Consider the following 16,631-nt stretch of genomic DNA (forward strand, 5'->3'; position numbering starts at 1 on the left):
TAGCACCCTCAATAAAATTAAAAAACACATATGAATGGGTTCAGATATTTGTTACAGCCGTTTCTAATCCAAAAACACATTTTCCTTTCCTGATCTTCTCCTGTTAGTATTTAGACATTTTGCTAAATGGCCTCTGAGATCTAAACAAGAAAAAAATATTTTGATTACAACACTTGATTTCAGACTCTTATAAAGTCCTGCATACATTCTCTGGCGCAGGTGAACCCAAGTGGCATTGAAATATAATGGCAGATGACAAACATGTTAATGTTCATCTGCAACAACGTTAAGATGATGAAGGAGCCTGGCACCATGTTAATTTCCCCTAATGAATGTGCATTACCCGGCTTTATTTGCGGCCTGTGTTAAAAGCCTACCCCTTGTCACCTTTAACGTAGCCAAGCGGCAAATTACAAGCCTAATAGCATGATGGGAAATCATTAAGTGATAGTTCTCAGATTTGGGAGATCAAGAAATGCTGGAGGTGAAGTTACAGACCCTTTCAGTCTGGGAAGTTCTACATTATGGCTAGTCATAGAGCTTGTTCAATTCATTTAACTTAGTCTGGGAGCTGCTGTTTCCCATTTGGAGCTCTAGTGTCATTTCTCTTTGATGCGTAGACAGAGGCTTTAATGTACTCTTATTATGTCACATTAAAGTCAGTGAATGTAAATGTGTCAAGGCGGAGGCTGCACATTTTTCACAGTGCACTGCACCTGAATGTGCTTATCTTAATGATGCAGAGTGCGAGCGGAAACTTCACTCATAGAATCGGCCGTGGAAGGAAGAGAAATGAAGATAGATTAGTGGAGGATTCAACTAAGAAAAGAGCTGAGGAGACGGGGAGAACATGACAGAAGAGAAGCAGAGAGAAGTAGAAGATAAACTGTAAAGCACATAGAGCAGTTGACATTTATTTAAGCTTCATTTTCTGATTGGAATATTTTTGGGGCCCAAGAGACTCCAATCATCTATCTTTTATTGGATGAACCTAAAGACATCTTTAATGTTCCAAAGTGGAAAGAAAGTCATACAGGTTTGGAATGACATGAGGGTGAATAAATTGTCAGATTTTTTATTTTTTAGTGAATTACACTTTTAATAAGTCTTGGTTTCTCTGAGAACCCTAAGATAACATGAGGGTTGAATCAATTCTTGTATAATCTCACTTGTCGTGTTCACATGAATTGTTTCAACACAAGCATATCAAACTTTTTATTTTATTTCATTTGATCCTTACTTACCCAACTACAAAGACAAATAGTGCCTTGCCAGCTGAGAGGAGGTACAAGGAACTGATTTTTTGTCTTGGCACATGGAAGAGACTCGGCAGAACATTTAATCTCCATGTGCTTTCTCAACCTAATGTGACAGCCCAACCGGCCCTAGAGCGGCTTAGTACCCTGCAGTCCTCCCAATATCTGTCAGACCCCTGCTCTTCAGGCCTGCTTGGTTAGCTCACGTTTCTGGAGAGCCTGCAAAAGCAATATGCTCAGTCAGATGTTCATCAGAACCCCTGCCCTGCTTCCAAAACAGATCTTCCAAAACATTCACACTCCCTGAATTTTCCAATGCCTGCGTCAGAACTGGTACTGTTTTTGAGAAAACAGTTAAAGCAAATAATTTACTTGTGGTTCCATTAACAGTTTTATGAATCTCCAGATTTAAACATGTAGTGCGACCAGACTGGTTCAGACTGATACAGCAGGGCCAATGTTGTCCGATCCCCAACATAATTATGATTTTTAAGAGCTGCCAGCTCTTATAGTGAATCAAGAATATAAAATTTAGTCTGAATTCCAAATAGGATTTATGAGCCAATCCTTTTTAGTGAATCAAAATCATACAGCACAGCCAGTTTAATATAATTCCAGATTGAATGATTTTTATGATCCGATACATTTTTAGTGAATCAAAAACCAGTGTAATTTTAATACTGAACGAACAGGGGCACTTTTTTTTTTTTTTTAAGTGTTTATTACACATACATTACTAAACGCTAAAAATGAATCAATGTAAATGAACAAACATTTGCATAGCATTTACAATCCCGTGAAAACACCATACTGCAACACCTATACTTCCTGCGCCCCTGTGAACGAATTTCTCTTATAAACCATTTATTTTTAGTGAATCAAACACACACAGCACGACCAGTGCAATTTGATTGCCAAACAAATTATTCTTATGAGCCAGCTCTTATTAGTGAATCAAAAACATTTAGCACAGTGAATGTTGTCTGATACCCGAACTAATGAGCCTCAATATGTTCCTTTTAATGAATCAAGAATTTACAATGAAATTCCAAATAGCTTTTATGAGCTGATTCTTTTTACAGCACAAACTGTGTAATTTTTATCCTGAATTAATGACTCTGATAAGCAATTTGTTTTTAGTGAATCAAAAACAGCACGACCAGTGTAATTTGATTCCCAAACATATGATTCTTATGAGTCTGCACTTTTTAGTGAATCAAAAACATACAGTGCTGCAAGTGTTGTCCGATCTAAATCAAGATTAGAGTGAAGTGTGAATTCCAAATAGCTTTTATGAACTGATTCTTTTTAGTGAATCAAAAACCTACAGCATCACCAGTGAAATTTGATTCCCGAATGAATGACTTTTGGGAGCCCATTATTTTTAGTGAATCAAAAAACATACAGCACGGCCAGTGTCTGAGCCCTGAACTAATGATTTTATGAGCCGCCATTGCAGGTCCTTTTAGTGAATCACAAATGTGTTCTGAATTTAAAATAAATTCAAATAGATTTTAAGAGCAAATTCTTTTTAGTGAATCAAAAATGTACAGCATGGCCAGTGTAGTCAGATTCCTGAATTTTTTTTAAATTATGAATCGGTTCTTTAATAATCAAAAACATAAAGTGAGACAAGTGACATTTGGCAAAAAACTTCTAAGGGCAGTAAAGACTGTAAGATTTTCATTTAGTTTTTTCCAAACATTTCCTCAAAAGTTTTTAAATAATAATTAAGAACCAGATAAAGAACCAGAATAGAATAGAAGGGAATGGAACTGAATAGAGCTGTGTATAGTGCTCATTTGACTGATGTTAATTGAATCCGGCTCACAACATTTCCTGATTTGGTTTCGCCCTCTTTCCCCATAATTTACTCTCATCTCTCCACTGGTCTATAAATAAACTTTTTGGCAACAAGGCCAAAAAGATCCTGTTAAGGAAAAAAGGAAAACATGATCACAGAGAGGCAGAGAAGAAAATAAATCTTTGAATACAGAAGAAAAAAAAAACTAATTTAAACCACCTCTTTCTCTCTTTGGTACACGTACACAAATCCGCTCTTTCTTTACCTATCGTTCTTTTTTAACAAACACACGCATACAGACCCAGGGAGAGCGGCAGTTCCCACTTTGCACCCCCTGTTCTTTGTTTTTCACCTGCTGTTAGTCTAGGAGCCTTTTCTACCTTCAGATAACTCCTCTCAGCAAGCAGCAAAAGGCATGGTGACACATGGAATTTCAAAGCGCTGCCATGGAGGCTGATGCACATTCAGGAAACAGGATAATTAACATCACCCATTCAACTTGCTGCAAATCCGTGTGTGTGCGCCTACGTGTCCTGCCTATTACACATTGACAAAAAACATGGCGGATTGATTGAGAACAAAAATTAATGTAGAAGACACACTGATGTCTGAAACCGAGGAAAGCCTCTTTTTTTCATACTAGAATGTTTTTCTTCTAGGTCTTCTGCGATATATTTCATGCACTGTATTTAAATGAGCTTTTTAGCCGTATACATTTTTTTTCATGTTGTGTCTAGTGGGATTTTCACACCTGAAATTGGAATTGAACATCCTCAAGTCATCCTAGGTGTATATGACATTCTTCTTTCAGACAAATACAATCGTAGTTATATAAAAAAAAAATGTCCTGGCTCTTCCAAGCTTTATAATGGCAGTGAATGGCCGTTTCTGTTTTGAATGAATCATCAATCTGACGTTGGGTTCTGACGTCAACCCGATTGTCATTTCCATCCAAAATCCAAAGTCAATCTGACGTCATATTGACGTCCGGTGCCTGCTGGGCATAGTTGACGTTATAGAGTGCACTCATTCGATCCCACATTGCACCGCAATAACGAGTGTACAGCCCGTGTACAGCCCATGTACACTCAACAGCTGCCTGAATTCACTCGTTCAAGTGAAATGTATTAGTGGACTAACATAGGGAATAGTGACTGAGGGTTTAGGGGGTGATTTCGTTTTCAGCCTATGTGTATTAGTCTGCATCAGGTCAGTAACAATTTGGCATGTCTGTCATATGTGGAGTAGTGTATCAAATTAATTAAACTATAAATCCTTTAGTTTAAACATGCTCATGTGAATATCCATTAGCATTTATAGTTCTGTTGTGTTCTTTTGTGTTTGATTTAAGAATAGACATGACTTGCTTTTCTTTCTTTTTTTGCATTCTCTGTGTGTCTCATGTGTACTTAAAGCCTGTCAATCAACATTATAGCGCCACCCTCAGGCTGAATAATGCAACCTCTGCCAAAAGTGTTTCGCATGTGTTCAGCATATAAAGCTTACAAAATGTTTATCATAAACTAATGCTAAGACCCAGAATCTACCTAAATTTACAGTCAGGAGCTGCTACTGATTAAAAGTGTACATTTTATCACTTCCATTTTATCATACACATTCCCTGGGAATCAAACCCATGACCTTGGTGGTGCTACTGCCTGTTTGAGTTTCAGGAATTTGCATATTCATGCGGTTAGTAACAAAGATTGGACAAATAATGGACAAATTAGATTGGACAAATACAGATTGGCACATAGATTCCATCCTCTAAAACACACTACACAAATCTCAAAAAAAAAAGAAAAAAGCTACAATAATGATAATTACTCCAGTTAATGCATTTGCTTTCACTGTTTCACTTACAAGCTGATTTTAAACTAAGTGAAATTACATGAATATTTAATAAGGTAAGCAAAACTCCATCTTCTAAAACACTCTACAAAAATCTAAAAAAAAGCCACAATAATGATAATTACTCCAGTTAATGCATTTGCTTTCACTGTTTTACATGCTGAAATTAAACAAAGTTTGAAAGCACATGCATATTTAATAAGGTAAGCACTGATACAATTAATGATTGGTTGTCAGTGGCTATACAACTTCAAAGGAGTGCTAACCCACTTGTTTGAAGCTTTGCTTGAGTTTAAAAAGGCCTAACCTGGTTTTAATAAGATGTTAACCCAGGGTTAAGTGTGAAATTGACAGGTTAATTGATCTTGGATTAATGGGCATAGGGTTTATAGAGCTTATAGAGTGCTTTCTCCAAAGCCACTTCCTCTGTGATTTACAGTCACCTCCAATCGGCACAGAGAAGAGCTGAGTGTCTTGCTTCCATTCCACCATCTGTCCTGTCATTCTGCATTAGTGTCACACACATGCCACAGCACTGACCTGCAGCCATAAATCAGTCTGTTGTCTGCTCTCCATTCTGCCCTTTCTGCCTGGGAGTCTGCCTCCTCTGCTGTTTCTTCATTCAGGCCGCACAGAGACACACAAACTCGCACACCTTCTCGCAACCACCCAGCTTTTCAATCAGCCAGCTGGAGGAACCCAGGGCCTTTCTGTTTATCATGTTTAGACCAATGTGGGAGCCCAGCTTTATCCCAGGAATCAAATTAAGCATGGAGCGCACTTACTCTGCTCTGGAAAAACAGCTCTCCCCCTATCCCACCTCTTTTTGCTTATTTTTCCATGTGAAACCTTTGTGCTGAGTGAAGGAAATATCTGTGAGTTGTTGTTTGCGTTTGCCATTCTGGGAAGGAGCCAGGCACCACATGAATTTCAGTCAAAATTCGCTCTCTTTATCTCTGACCGTCTTCGAAGGTTTCATTTCATTCTTCTATATATGTGTCTTCGCACTTCATGCTTTTCTCTCTCTCTCTCTCTCTCTCTCTCTCTCTCTCTGGCCTGGATTGAATGCAGAGCAGGCAGAGGCTGCTGGTGTGACAGTAGCCAAGGCAGGCGTCATCATATTCTCCAGTCAATTACCTTCTAATGATGTTTGAATGTGAATTGCTTTCCGTGTCCCTGAGCCTTTGCTGAGAGACTCTTTTTAGCAGGCAAAGTGTTAGAAATGAAGTCAAAGTATTTTTTACAAGTGTTGAATGGGTTCTTGACTCATTGAAGGCCTGGACATCTGTGTTAAGGCGATTGAAAAACTACTGTTTAGCCCATAGGTTTGTGTACTGCTTGCATAAACCGCACTACACTTTTTTTAATAAGAGGAATCATAAAAACTAAGATGTTTTTTTTTTTTTTATGTATACTTCCCTTATAACATTCAATTCAAGCACAGCAATTATATTCAAATAACTGTTTGCATCAATGGTTCCATGAAGTGCCATTTACTGGTCATCCATGGAACCTTTCCATTGCACTAAAGTTTCTTTGGGTTCTTTTAAGAACCATTTCATGAAAGGCTTTTTTGGGAACACAAATACTTTAGCATGATTCTACTGTTTCGACTGTACAGTATTGATCTGGAAAAATGCATTGAGATTATTTTCTCATTTCTGAAATGAAAACTGAAATGTAAACAGTAACATTTAGGATTAGAAATATCCCAAATGTTCAAGGGGGCGACTCAGTATATACATTATATTTAGAACCAACGGTTGGCCGGTGTTAACATTCTTATATGAATTCTAACAATGCATGAATGTGAACAAATGTGAACGACGCTCGGGACAGTTGACGGGCCAGCGCTTCATCGTCACGAAAGTTTAAGCCTTGATAATTTAAATACTGAAGCCAAGAAGACGCAAAAGGCAGCTACACACGCTGTTTTCTGACTGAATTATTTTTAAAAATAAAGATAGAAATACAACTGAAAACACTGAAAATTAATAAGTACTATAAATATGAAACTAAAATCTGCCAGTAGGTGGCAGCAAGTCACTGTCTTAGTAAGTGAGTCATTCAGTCGTTCATTCAAATGGCTGATTCGTCGAGGAGCTAAGTAAGTGACCATCTTTATAAATCATTCACTGAACTATTGGCTCACTCGATTCAAGAAAACCCTCAGATTCATTCAGTAATGAAACACGGCTGCTCGAAGATGCACAACAGTACACTCACTGTGGCTTTGTTTGGAACTATTTTCATTGGCAAAATTGAGCAAAAACAAACAATACTGACAATAGTGTGTCTGCAATGTAACACAATATGCATTTCTTTATTGAACTGTTGTATAAAATCAAAATTACATTTACAATCATGCAGATATTCGGGAGGAAAACAGCACTCTTGCTTGTGTGATATTGCTAAACTATATCATGTGATATAAATATAAGACAAAAACCATAGAGGGACATTTTTTGCCCTCATATCTTGAATTTTAGTGGCTTTTTTAACTACATTCATCATGCAGTCAGTTGTTGCTCTGCATCATGTTCGTAACCAAACTGCATGCAATGTAAGATGACATGATACATGTCTAGGCCGAGGCTGGGTTTTTTAACGCATTATTTTTTCCATAATCGCACCAAATCGTTGCGTTAGATCGACATCCCTAATATACATAGTTTTTGTTTTAGATATTTATTATTTCTGAAGCATTTATAAATAGCTGTTTGACGACTTCTGCAAAAGGTGTGTACTTATGAGCTTATGAGCACAACTGTTCTTTCCCCTAATATGGGTATATCTGAGATTCAGATAACAGAATTTATAATGATCGAATCCAGAAATTGAATCACATTTTCAATTTTAAACTGTCAATCTTCAAAGTCAACTCCAGATCGATTTCTTGTGGCCAATCTCCTTCAATAACTCATATTAAGAACCTCATCCCATCTAGAAGTACACTGTGCTCAGTCATGCTCGCTCATTCCCCCCTTGTAGAAGGAATTGCTGAAAAGTTCTGGTCCATTAACCTGGCTAAACATCTTGGCTCAGAATGCAGATGAACTCAGCAAGCTCACAGGCCTGACACTCTCCATCCTTCCCTACATAACCCTCCATGCCACCACATCCACAGATCTCAGATCTTCGTACTGGCTCTTTGATTTAATTAAGAAAAAATTATCATGTATGTAATTGTGGGGATCTCCATTTCTCCTTCTCTACTGTCTGCTTTTTCCTCCTCTAAGCACAGACTTCATTAAAAAATAAATAATTAAATAAATTGATTAATAAAACGCCGCACACAGATCCAGACTCAGCTTGAGATCAAGCTGTATTGGGGAGAGTGGCAGCTGCTCTCCCCAGGGCTCCTTGGTGCACTGCAGCAAAACTATTTTACTGTATTATTAATACTGATAATTAAGGTGCCACCATGTTGTGATGTGTTTTATGGCAATTTTATAAGATTATCTTCCTCAAAGGGCCATAGCAATGAGCCCATGTTGGATAGATCAATGTATCTCACCACCTGTCCAATGTTTTTCTCATGTACTGTAGGTCTGGGCGTCCTGTAAGCTTCACTGTGGTCTTCAACACACCAAGCCCTGTCAGCAAGATCTCCTGGGTCAACCGGTTCCACCTAGCGAAGATAGCACTGAGTGAGTTTGAATTGTATCCTCCACTAACCCATGACTTTAGGCCTTTTGATCTGAAACATTGACTATGATTATTAAAATCTAAATAAAATTAATTAATAATAATGTATTGAAATGTATTTATTATTATTATTTCTAATATTAATTAAGAAAGATTAATTATTAAGCAAATGGGTGTTTTGTTGTGGATATTTATTCTGACCAGATAACTGCATGCAGTAAAATAACTGACTATAAAATACAATTTCAAAATCTCATTGCTTTACACAGTTGTGACTTCTTGACTTATTTTCTGTTTGTCACATCAATGGTAAATCAAAGTGCAGCTATGTTTTATTTTGGTCTTATCAATGCATAAACCATTTTAATATGCTTTAACCTTAGGGCAAAGATATATATATTCAGCCACATCATCTCTAACTCCCCGAAGAAGTCATTCCTCCTCCTCCTCCTATCACAAGCTAATAGAAATAGCCTAAACCTTTTGGTATAACAAAATGTCATAGGAACTTCAGTTTTTGCAATATCAACTTCAAATTTGGAACACAACTTGGTTAGACATATGGCTTTGATTTTATAGCAATTTTAGAGTAAAAATATTTAGTATAAAGTAAAAAAAAAATTATTTTGACATTTATTTGATCCCTTATACACATTCTGTTGACTATGAGTAAAGTTGCACCTACCTGTCTACTAACTCTCATTAGAGTGTTAGTAGAATATTAGCAGACTGGTAGGGTTAGGGTTAGAATAAGTTGACATGTACTTGCAATGTTACTTATAGTCAGTAGAATGTCTGTTAAGGGAGCATCACGATGAAGTGTTAGCAGATTAAGCAGACAGTCTACTAATACTCTAATGAGAGTTAAGTGCAACTTTTCTTACAGTCAACAGAATGTTCAAAGGGGACCATCAAAATAAAATGTTTAATACAGTACATTTGAGAGTGTTCAATAACACTTAAAAATGAAATCTTTAACAAATCTCAAAATTATTTTTCATCCTGTACATTCATAATTTTGTGATGCTTCTAGTAGCATTTAAACCAGTTTGTTTTAATTTGAATTAATCTAGACTAAATAGTATGGTATATTTTTTTATATCATAAAAGTGGCTATAGTCTTCCCAAGGAAGTCAACTTTTATGATATAAAAATACAATAGGAGTTTTTAGTCAGAAATGCATTTGGCAACTTGTGGTGGGCAAAGCCTCACTTTGTATAGGTTTCTGTTGCAAAACAACTGCACATTATGTTCATATGATTGTGCATTAAAAACATCTGGGTATTAATGTGTTAAATGTTGCTATCAGGGTCAAGGTGCAATAAGCTATTGAGGTAGTAAATATGCTTTATTGAAATGGCCACAGTGAGGCACCCCGATTGTTGTAATTTGTGATAAAGTCTGTGCTTGAATTGAATGTTGTAAGACAACTCAAATCTAGCAGCTTGGATTGTTTCGTTTCATTGATGCCATGCACAAAATACTTGGGCAGAGTGTTTCTGTCAGTCTGCAGACCGGGTCAGAGGTGTGGATAGTTAGAGATGCATCAAAACTAGTGACTGATGGGAGTCTGACTTCTCAGTGCCCTGCTTTTGCGGTTTTTCCACACCAGCTGAAGTTTAACAAAAACAAAAAAAATTGTTTTACTTCATGAGGGGCATGATCAAAGATTACACCATCCTACTTGATGGAAAAACAGAGAAATAAGCAGGAATAGGGCGAACCTGAGATATGTTTTTGAGCCAAGATCTCTAAGAGCCTTGACTGGAACCTGTTTTTACCTCTTATTTCTAATCATTCTAAATGCAAGGTAAATTGTTTCAAGTTTTGCTGTGTTTTGTCTTGTTTTCAAAACAACAATAATTGCCTTACATATGCTGCCTATGGCTATTTGTGAGCTGTTATTGAAAAGAGCTTTATGGCAATAGGCAAATAGCAATCTCGGCTGACACTAAGTGGATGTTGGCAGCGTAAGTGGCAACATCCCTCCAAAAAAAACAAAACAAGCTAGATAGCAACTGAGAGAGAATGACAAACATTTCTGAGAGCCTTTTTCACTGGAAACTTTTTGTTTGTTTCAAGAAGCCATTTGGCTTTTTGTGCTTTCTGGCTTTTTCTTGGAAAAATCCATCGCAGCCAAGCTTGTTGACCAAAAATAAGATTTAATTCACAACTTGCAGTGTATCTCTCACACTTCACTTTGCAGAGTCATAACATGTCACATTTGGAATGTGCAGAAATGATGTGTATTTCTTAGAATCATGTCAAAACATTCCAAGCGTTTTGTGCTGGCGGTCGTTATCCAGCCTGCTGAAGATGTCAGTTACACCCTAATTTCATTACACCCACACATTGCTCATTTAGCCAAGTGAAATTACAATAACAGAAATGCTGGTGCAATTTCATGGGTGGCCTGTTGTTACCGAGCTCTCTTACATCCTTTGAGGACGTGTGGGTCGGATGTGTGCAAAAAAACCCCTTTGATTGTGGTCATTTGAGACCCTTCATAACACATCTGGCAGTGTATTAAAACCCAGCCCACTTCCTTGTGTTATCAATCCCTATGTTCATCCATCCCCTGTATCCTCTTTGACATGTATTGATCCTTATCAACAAGCTGCATAGGGTCTTTCCTGAGTCCTCCATCCCAACTGTTTTCCGCTACAAGCCCTGCTTTGATGTGCAACTTTTGTGTGATATAAAATGCAGCTGTTTTGTCTGTTAGGAGGGCCATTAACAAGGTTCTGCTATGGGTAACATATGCTTGTATCTATAAAAAACATGCTGTCAGAAAACAGTGTTTGTGATATTGTGGCGGCATGCTGGGAACTCATGGGGCGTGAGATCGAGAACTTCAACATGACTGTGGATGAGTGTGTCCTGAGGGTTCCATTAATTATGAAGATGTGGTTCAGAGATTGCCACGACAACGTCATGTGGTGCAGAGAAAATACTGGGTTCTTTTTCCAAATGCTCCCTTGTTGCATGTTCAGAGATTTATAACTATATTTAATATATATATATATATATATATATATATATATATATATATATATATATATATATATATATATATATATATATATTAGTACATGTTTATATAATATATTATTCATTATGTATTATCTATTGTCTATATAGTTATATATGATATATTATATTGTAATATAAATTATATATTAAAACTATATTTTACTTATTCTATAATATATTATATAACCACTGTGATATTTCATAAAATACATTCAAATATTTGAATATGTTAAAGGTCCCATGGCATGGATTATTTTATTATTTTATAATGTTTCCTGGGGTGCCCTTATAATGTTAGTATGTTTTTTAGATCAAAAATTGTCATCATTTAGAAATAAAAGGCATTTTTCCTAGCCTGATTTCAGCCTCTGATTTGAACGCTCTGTTTGAAGGAGCGTGTCTGCTGTGAGACTTCAGTGTAAACGCCCACTGCTGTGATTGGCTGACATGCTTGCATATGAAATAGCTAGCATTACATGTGGAGCTCTCTCGAAAACTTTTACTATTACAGCTATTATACGTTTTTACTATTACAGCTATCGAGATTAATGAATCGTGAGAAGTTTTTAAAGTATTTAGATCTATTCCCATCACATAAAAGGTTGCAGTGATGAGCATTGAGCAGATGACAGTCTGTTGATCGCATGAATGAAGATCTTATCATTGCAACGCAGTTTCTGCACTCTCACTAATGCTTTCACCAATGCAAACATGATGTAAATACAGTAAAAACTTCGTTGTGCAGTGTAACAGTGTCATTGATTTCATAACGAGTTTTGGCAAATGTCCAGATAAACTGTGATTGACAGCTTGGGCGATTGGAAAGGGATTGTTCTTTGATCGCTTTCTGTATATATTTTAATCACAGTATAAATAAAATTAATTTCATCCTACTTAGAGAAACGATGTGAAGTTTATATTTTAGTCACTGGCTTGATTTACTGATGCATAAACAGTTTTGAATGATTTTGAGAGAAAGATTATCTGTCTGAACTTGGAACAATTACACATCAGAAATTCACATAACCCACTGCTTCTTCAGAGGCTCGGATGAAGGAACTAAAAAAATACTTTTGTGTTCATTTGTACATCCAAACACTAAGCAACTGCCATGCTTTGCTCGTTTGCAAGCCATGATGTCTCTCGAAGAAAAACCAATATCGCCCTCACGTAGCTCATTTTCTCATGGGCGGGGCGAATTCTCTTTGCGGGCAAAGCAGAGAAAGGGGAGGTAACCTTTCCCCTTATGACGACATAAGATAAGATTCCAGATTCGCCCGTCTGAGCTTTCATTTTCTCAAAGGCGAAGCAGGATACCCAGGGCTTGGTTTACACCTATCACAATTTCTAGCCACTGGGGGACCATAGGCAGGCTAGGGGAACTCATATTAATGTTAAAAAACCTCCTAAAGTGAAATTTTCATGCCATGGGGACCTTTAATATACAGTGGGGAGAACAAGTATTTGATACACTGCCGATTTTGCAGGTTTTCCCACTTACAAAGTATGTAGAAGTCTGTAATTTTTATCATAGGTACTCTTTTTACTCATATGGACTCCACTTTAGATGGAATCTAAAACAAAAATCCAGAAAATCACATTGTATGATTTTTAAGTAATTAATTTGCATTTTATTGCATGGCATAAGTATTTGATACATCAGAAAAGCAGAACTTAATATTTGGTACAGAAACCTTTGTTTGCAATTACAGAGATCATACGTTTCCTGTAGTTCTTGACCAGGTTTGCACACACTGCAGCAGGGATTTTGGCCCACTCCTCCATACAGACCTTCTCCAGATCCTTCAGGTTTCGGGGCTGTAGCTGGGCAATACGGACTTTCAGCTCCCTCCAAAGATTTTCTATTGGGTTCAGGTCTGGAGACTGGCTAGACCACTCCAGGACCTTGAGATGCTTCTTACAGAGCCACTCCTTAGTTGCCCTGGCTGTGTGTTTTGGGTCATTGTCATGCTGGAAGACCCAGCCACGACCCATCTTCAGTGCTCTTAATGAGGAAAGGAGTTTGTTGGCCAAGATCTCGCAATACATGGCCCCATCCATCCTCCCCTCAATACGGTGCAGTCGTCCTGTCCCCTTTGCAGAAAAGCATCCCCAAAGAATGATGTTTCCACCTCCATGCTTCATGGTTGGGATGGTGTTCTTGGGATTGTACTCATCCTTCTTATTCCTCCAAACACGGCGAGTGGAGTTTAGACCAAAAAGCTCTATTTTTGTCTCATCAGACCACATGACCTTCTCCCATTCCTCCTCTGGATCATCCAGATGGTCATTGGCAAACTTCAGCATTCACAAACACGCTTCCCGACGTTATGTTCTCAGTCACGGTTTTCCTGTCTGATTTTAGTGCATACACCGGTTCACGCCTCCCCTCCCCGCTGAACGCCAACGATTACTAATGCGTGAAATGCCCTCACGGTGGTTGAGCGTGGTAAAGTTAGTTTTAGGTTCGATATTCGCCGGACATTTGTTTTCCCTTGTAATATATTTTATTATTTATTATTATATTATATATTATATTTATACCTGAGAGAATGCTTTGACGGGTTTCCACAGCGCATGCTGCCTAAGGGAACGTCTGCCAATTCCACCAACTGCGTTAAACGCAGACTATAATTTGTATTATTTAAAATTACTTTTAACATTTAAAAACAGATGTTTTCAAATTCCAAAGCTTGTAGAAGGTTCCTATTGGCAATACTGACTTAGGCTACAGCTTTCTTGGTAGCCTTGAGTAAATTAACTTATCTCAGAAAATGATTCATAAAACATATAAATATCAGTTGAGCCTGTTTACTTTCTTCACTGACACAGATGAAAATGAAAAGACTATCAGTCAAAGTTCAGCTTTAGGAGGGGAAGAAATAGGGCAGGATAAGGAGACTGAGAGAAAAAGAAAGATGAAGATGAGGAGAGAGCAGGTATTGACATATAATCTAATGACAAGGTTTTAAATTGATACGTTTCTTATCAATTTTTTTGGCCTTCAAAAGCCCTAAATTGCACATATGTAGGTCAGAGAAATACAAATTTTCTTGGAGAAGCATGCCCCGAACCCCCCTAACTACCTCACATTTGAGTCAGTTTTGGACTTCCCATTTTTATGTTTAAATTTACATTGTGAAAAACAAGGTTGTGTTCCATATTGCGGTGTGATACTTGGTGCCACAGTGACACTCTTGTCCCAAAAAGTATTGCTATACCACGATACTCAATATGTAGTCCCACGGTAAGTCATTTTCCCCTGTTGCACCTACACAAAATTTGAGGGTTCCCCCACCTGCCAAATCCCACTTTAACCACTGAGTGTACCTATGATAAAAATTAAAGACCTCTACATGCTTTGTAAGTAGGAAAACCTGCAAAATCGGCAGTGTATCAAATACTTGTTCTCCCCACTGTAAATAATATGTATACATGAATATACATTACTACATAGATTTAGAGCATTTAGCAATTTCTCTCTTTTTTTTTTTTTTGGCTTGTAGTTAAATACTAAATAATGACTTACTTTTAGGTTGGTATACTAGTTTCAAAGTAGCTTTCTCAGTACTGGACTTGTGGCACTTTATATTGTCAGATGTAAGTCCATGAACACACACACACACACACACACACACACACACACACACACACAGCTGAAGGAAGAACGTTTGGAAAGAAAAAGTATACGAAATGGTAGGAGAGATATGGAAAAACTTATGAAGGCAAATTCTATTTGTGTGTGTATCTACTCAATGTGTGATAGTGGTAGACAAAGAACAAGAGGATGTGACTGACAGTAGCAAAGCATTCTAAATTAAGCACAGAAAAGAAGAGTGGGAAATCATTTGTAAACCTATTGTTGAGATCGATCAGGTTATGATAAACACTGTTTGATACCTCCAGGTGGAGTTTAGGATGTGTGTGCATATCTGAGGAAGGGAAGCATGTGGTAGTTTACCCCACTCCACCTGAGTGACACACTCCATCTCCTCTCGCTCCTGATCAGTGATCACTGCTGTGGTCTGTCTGGCATGGCTACATAATGAGAGAAGAGAGGACTTTTAGAACCAATCTGTGAGGTGCTGGTGGCCTTAACCTGTCTTTTCTTTCACTATACGGCTCAGCAACCTGGCAAGCAAGAACTAACGTCAATGGATGTCATAGCAACTGATCCCCCTCAACCTTCAAATGTGACCAAGTTAGGGAGCTTTCCTTCAAAGCACTTTCTGAAACCCATTGATGCTTCCTAGGAAAACAGCATATGGAAAAAGCTCATGCTAAAGTGAAAGAAAAGGCATGAAAGGCATTTCTCACTTCTTGTGTATTCTAATGCGGTTACTGCACACAAAGAATCTTTTGTAACTATTCAGCATTGAGTCTTATGCTTCCAAACGACTGACTAAAGTGTTTATTAATGGATTGTGTCTTTTTACTCTTTGTGTGTAGTACACGTTTGATTCTATTTCTCGATTTGTCTTATGATTCCATCTGCTGGAACTGTAGTCAAAACCCAAGCAACAGGTTAATATATATTTTTTATTCTCTCTTTATTTATTCAGTTGTTGAATTAAATGAATACTATTTAGAAATCATAAAGCATGCACAGTACACATATACTTTTTTTTTCTTTTCTTCTAATGTGAATCTATAACCGTATTAAGCCATGCTGTTATACATTCATAAAAAAAGTGTAGATTTTTTATGATTTGTAAATACACTATTAATTGGAATTCAATAAACAATTGTGCTGCTCAACATTGATCCCTGAAGTGTCGAGCAACATCCTGTGAACTCTTTTGATTCGACTATATCTTTGCTGCTTTTGTCAAAGTGCTTATAGATTGGCCTGCTTTGTAATTAATCATCACAGTAGATTTAAAGCCCACCGCTGTTAGTCGATAATGCCAAAGCATAATTAAAATTTAAATCCCTATTATGCGATGCTTCTGTATATTTGCTAAGCTTCTTCTGGAAAAAACTGTAAGGTCCATGAGTGGTTACCAGCTATTATTGTAAGTGACAAACAAGTTAGATG

The 16,631-nt window shown here is 37.3% G+C and overlaps 1 protein-coding gene across 2 annotated transcripts in view; it reads left to right on the forward strand.

The window, feature by feature from the left end:
* arhgef10la (Rho guanine nucleotide exchange factor (GEF) 10-like a) overlaps positions 1-16,631 on the forward strand; it is a 137,372-nt gene that overhangs the window by 58,306 nt on the left and 62,435 nt on the right. For both annotated transcript variants that reach the window (XM_084101079.1, XM_084101078.1), the window contains one exon: positions 8,461-8,561. In XM_084101079.1, the coding sequence (XP_083957205.1) occupies positions 8,461-8,561 (101 nt within the window). The remainder of the gene's footprint in view (positions 1-8,460; positions 8,562-16,631) is intronic.

The sequence above is a fragment of the Abramis brama genome (genome assembly GCF_963993115.1).
Source record: "Abramis brama genome assembly, chromosome: 23".
In the NCBI taxonomy this organism is placed as follows: domain Eukaryota; kingdom Metazoa; phylum Chordata; class Actinopteri; order Cypriniformes; family Leuciscidae; genus Abramis; species Abramis brama.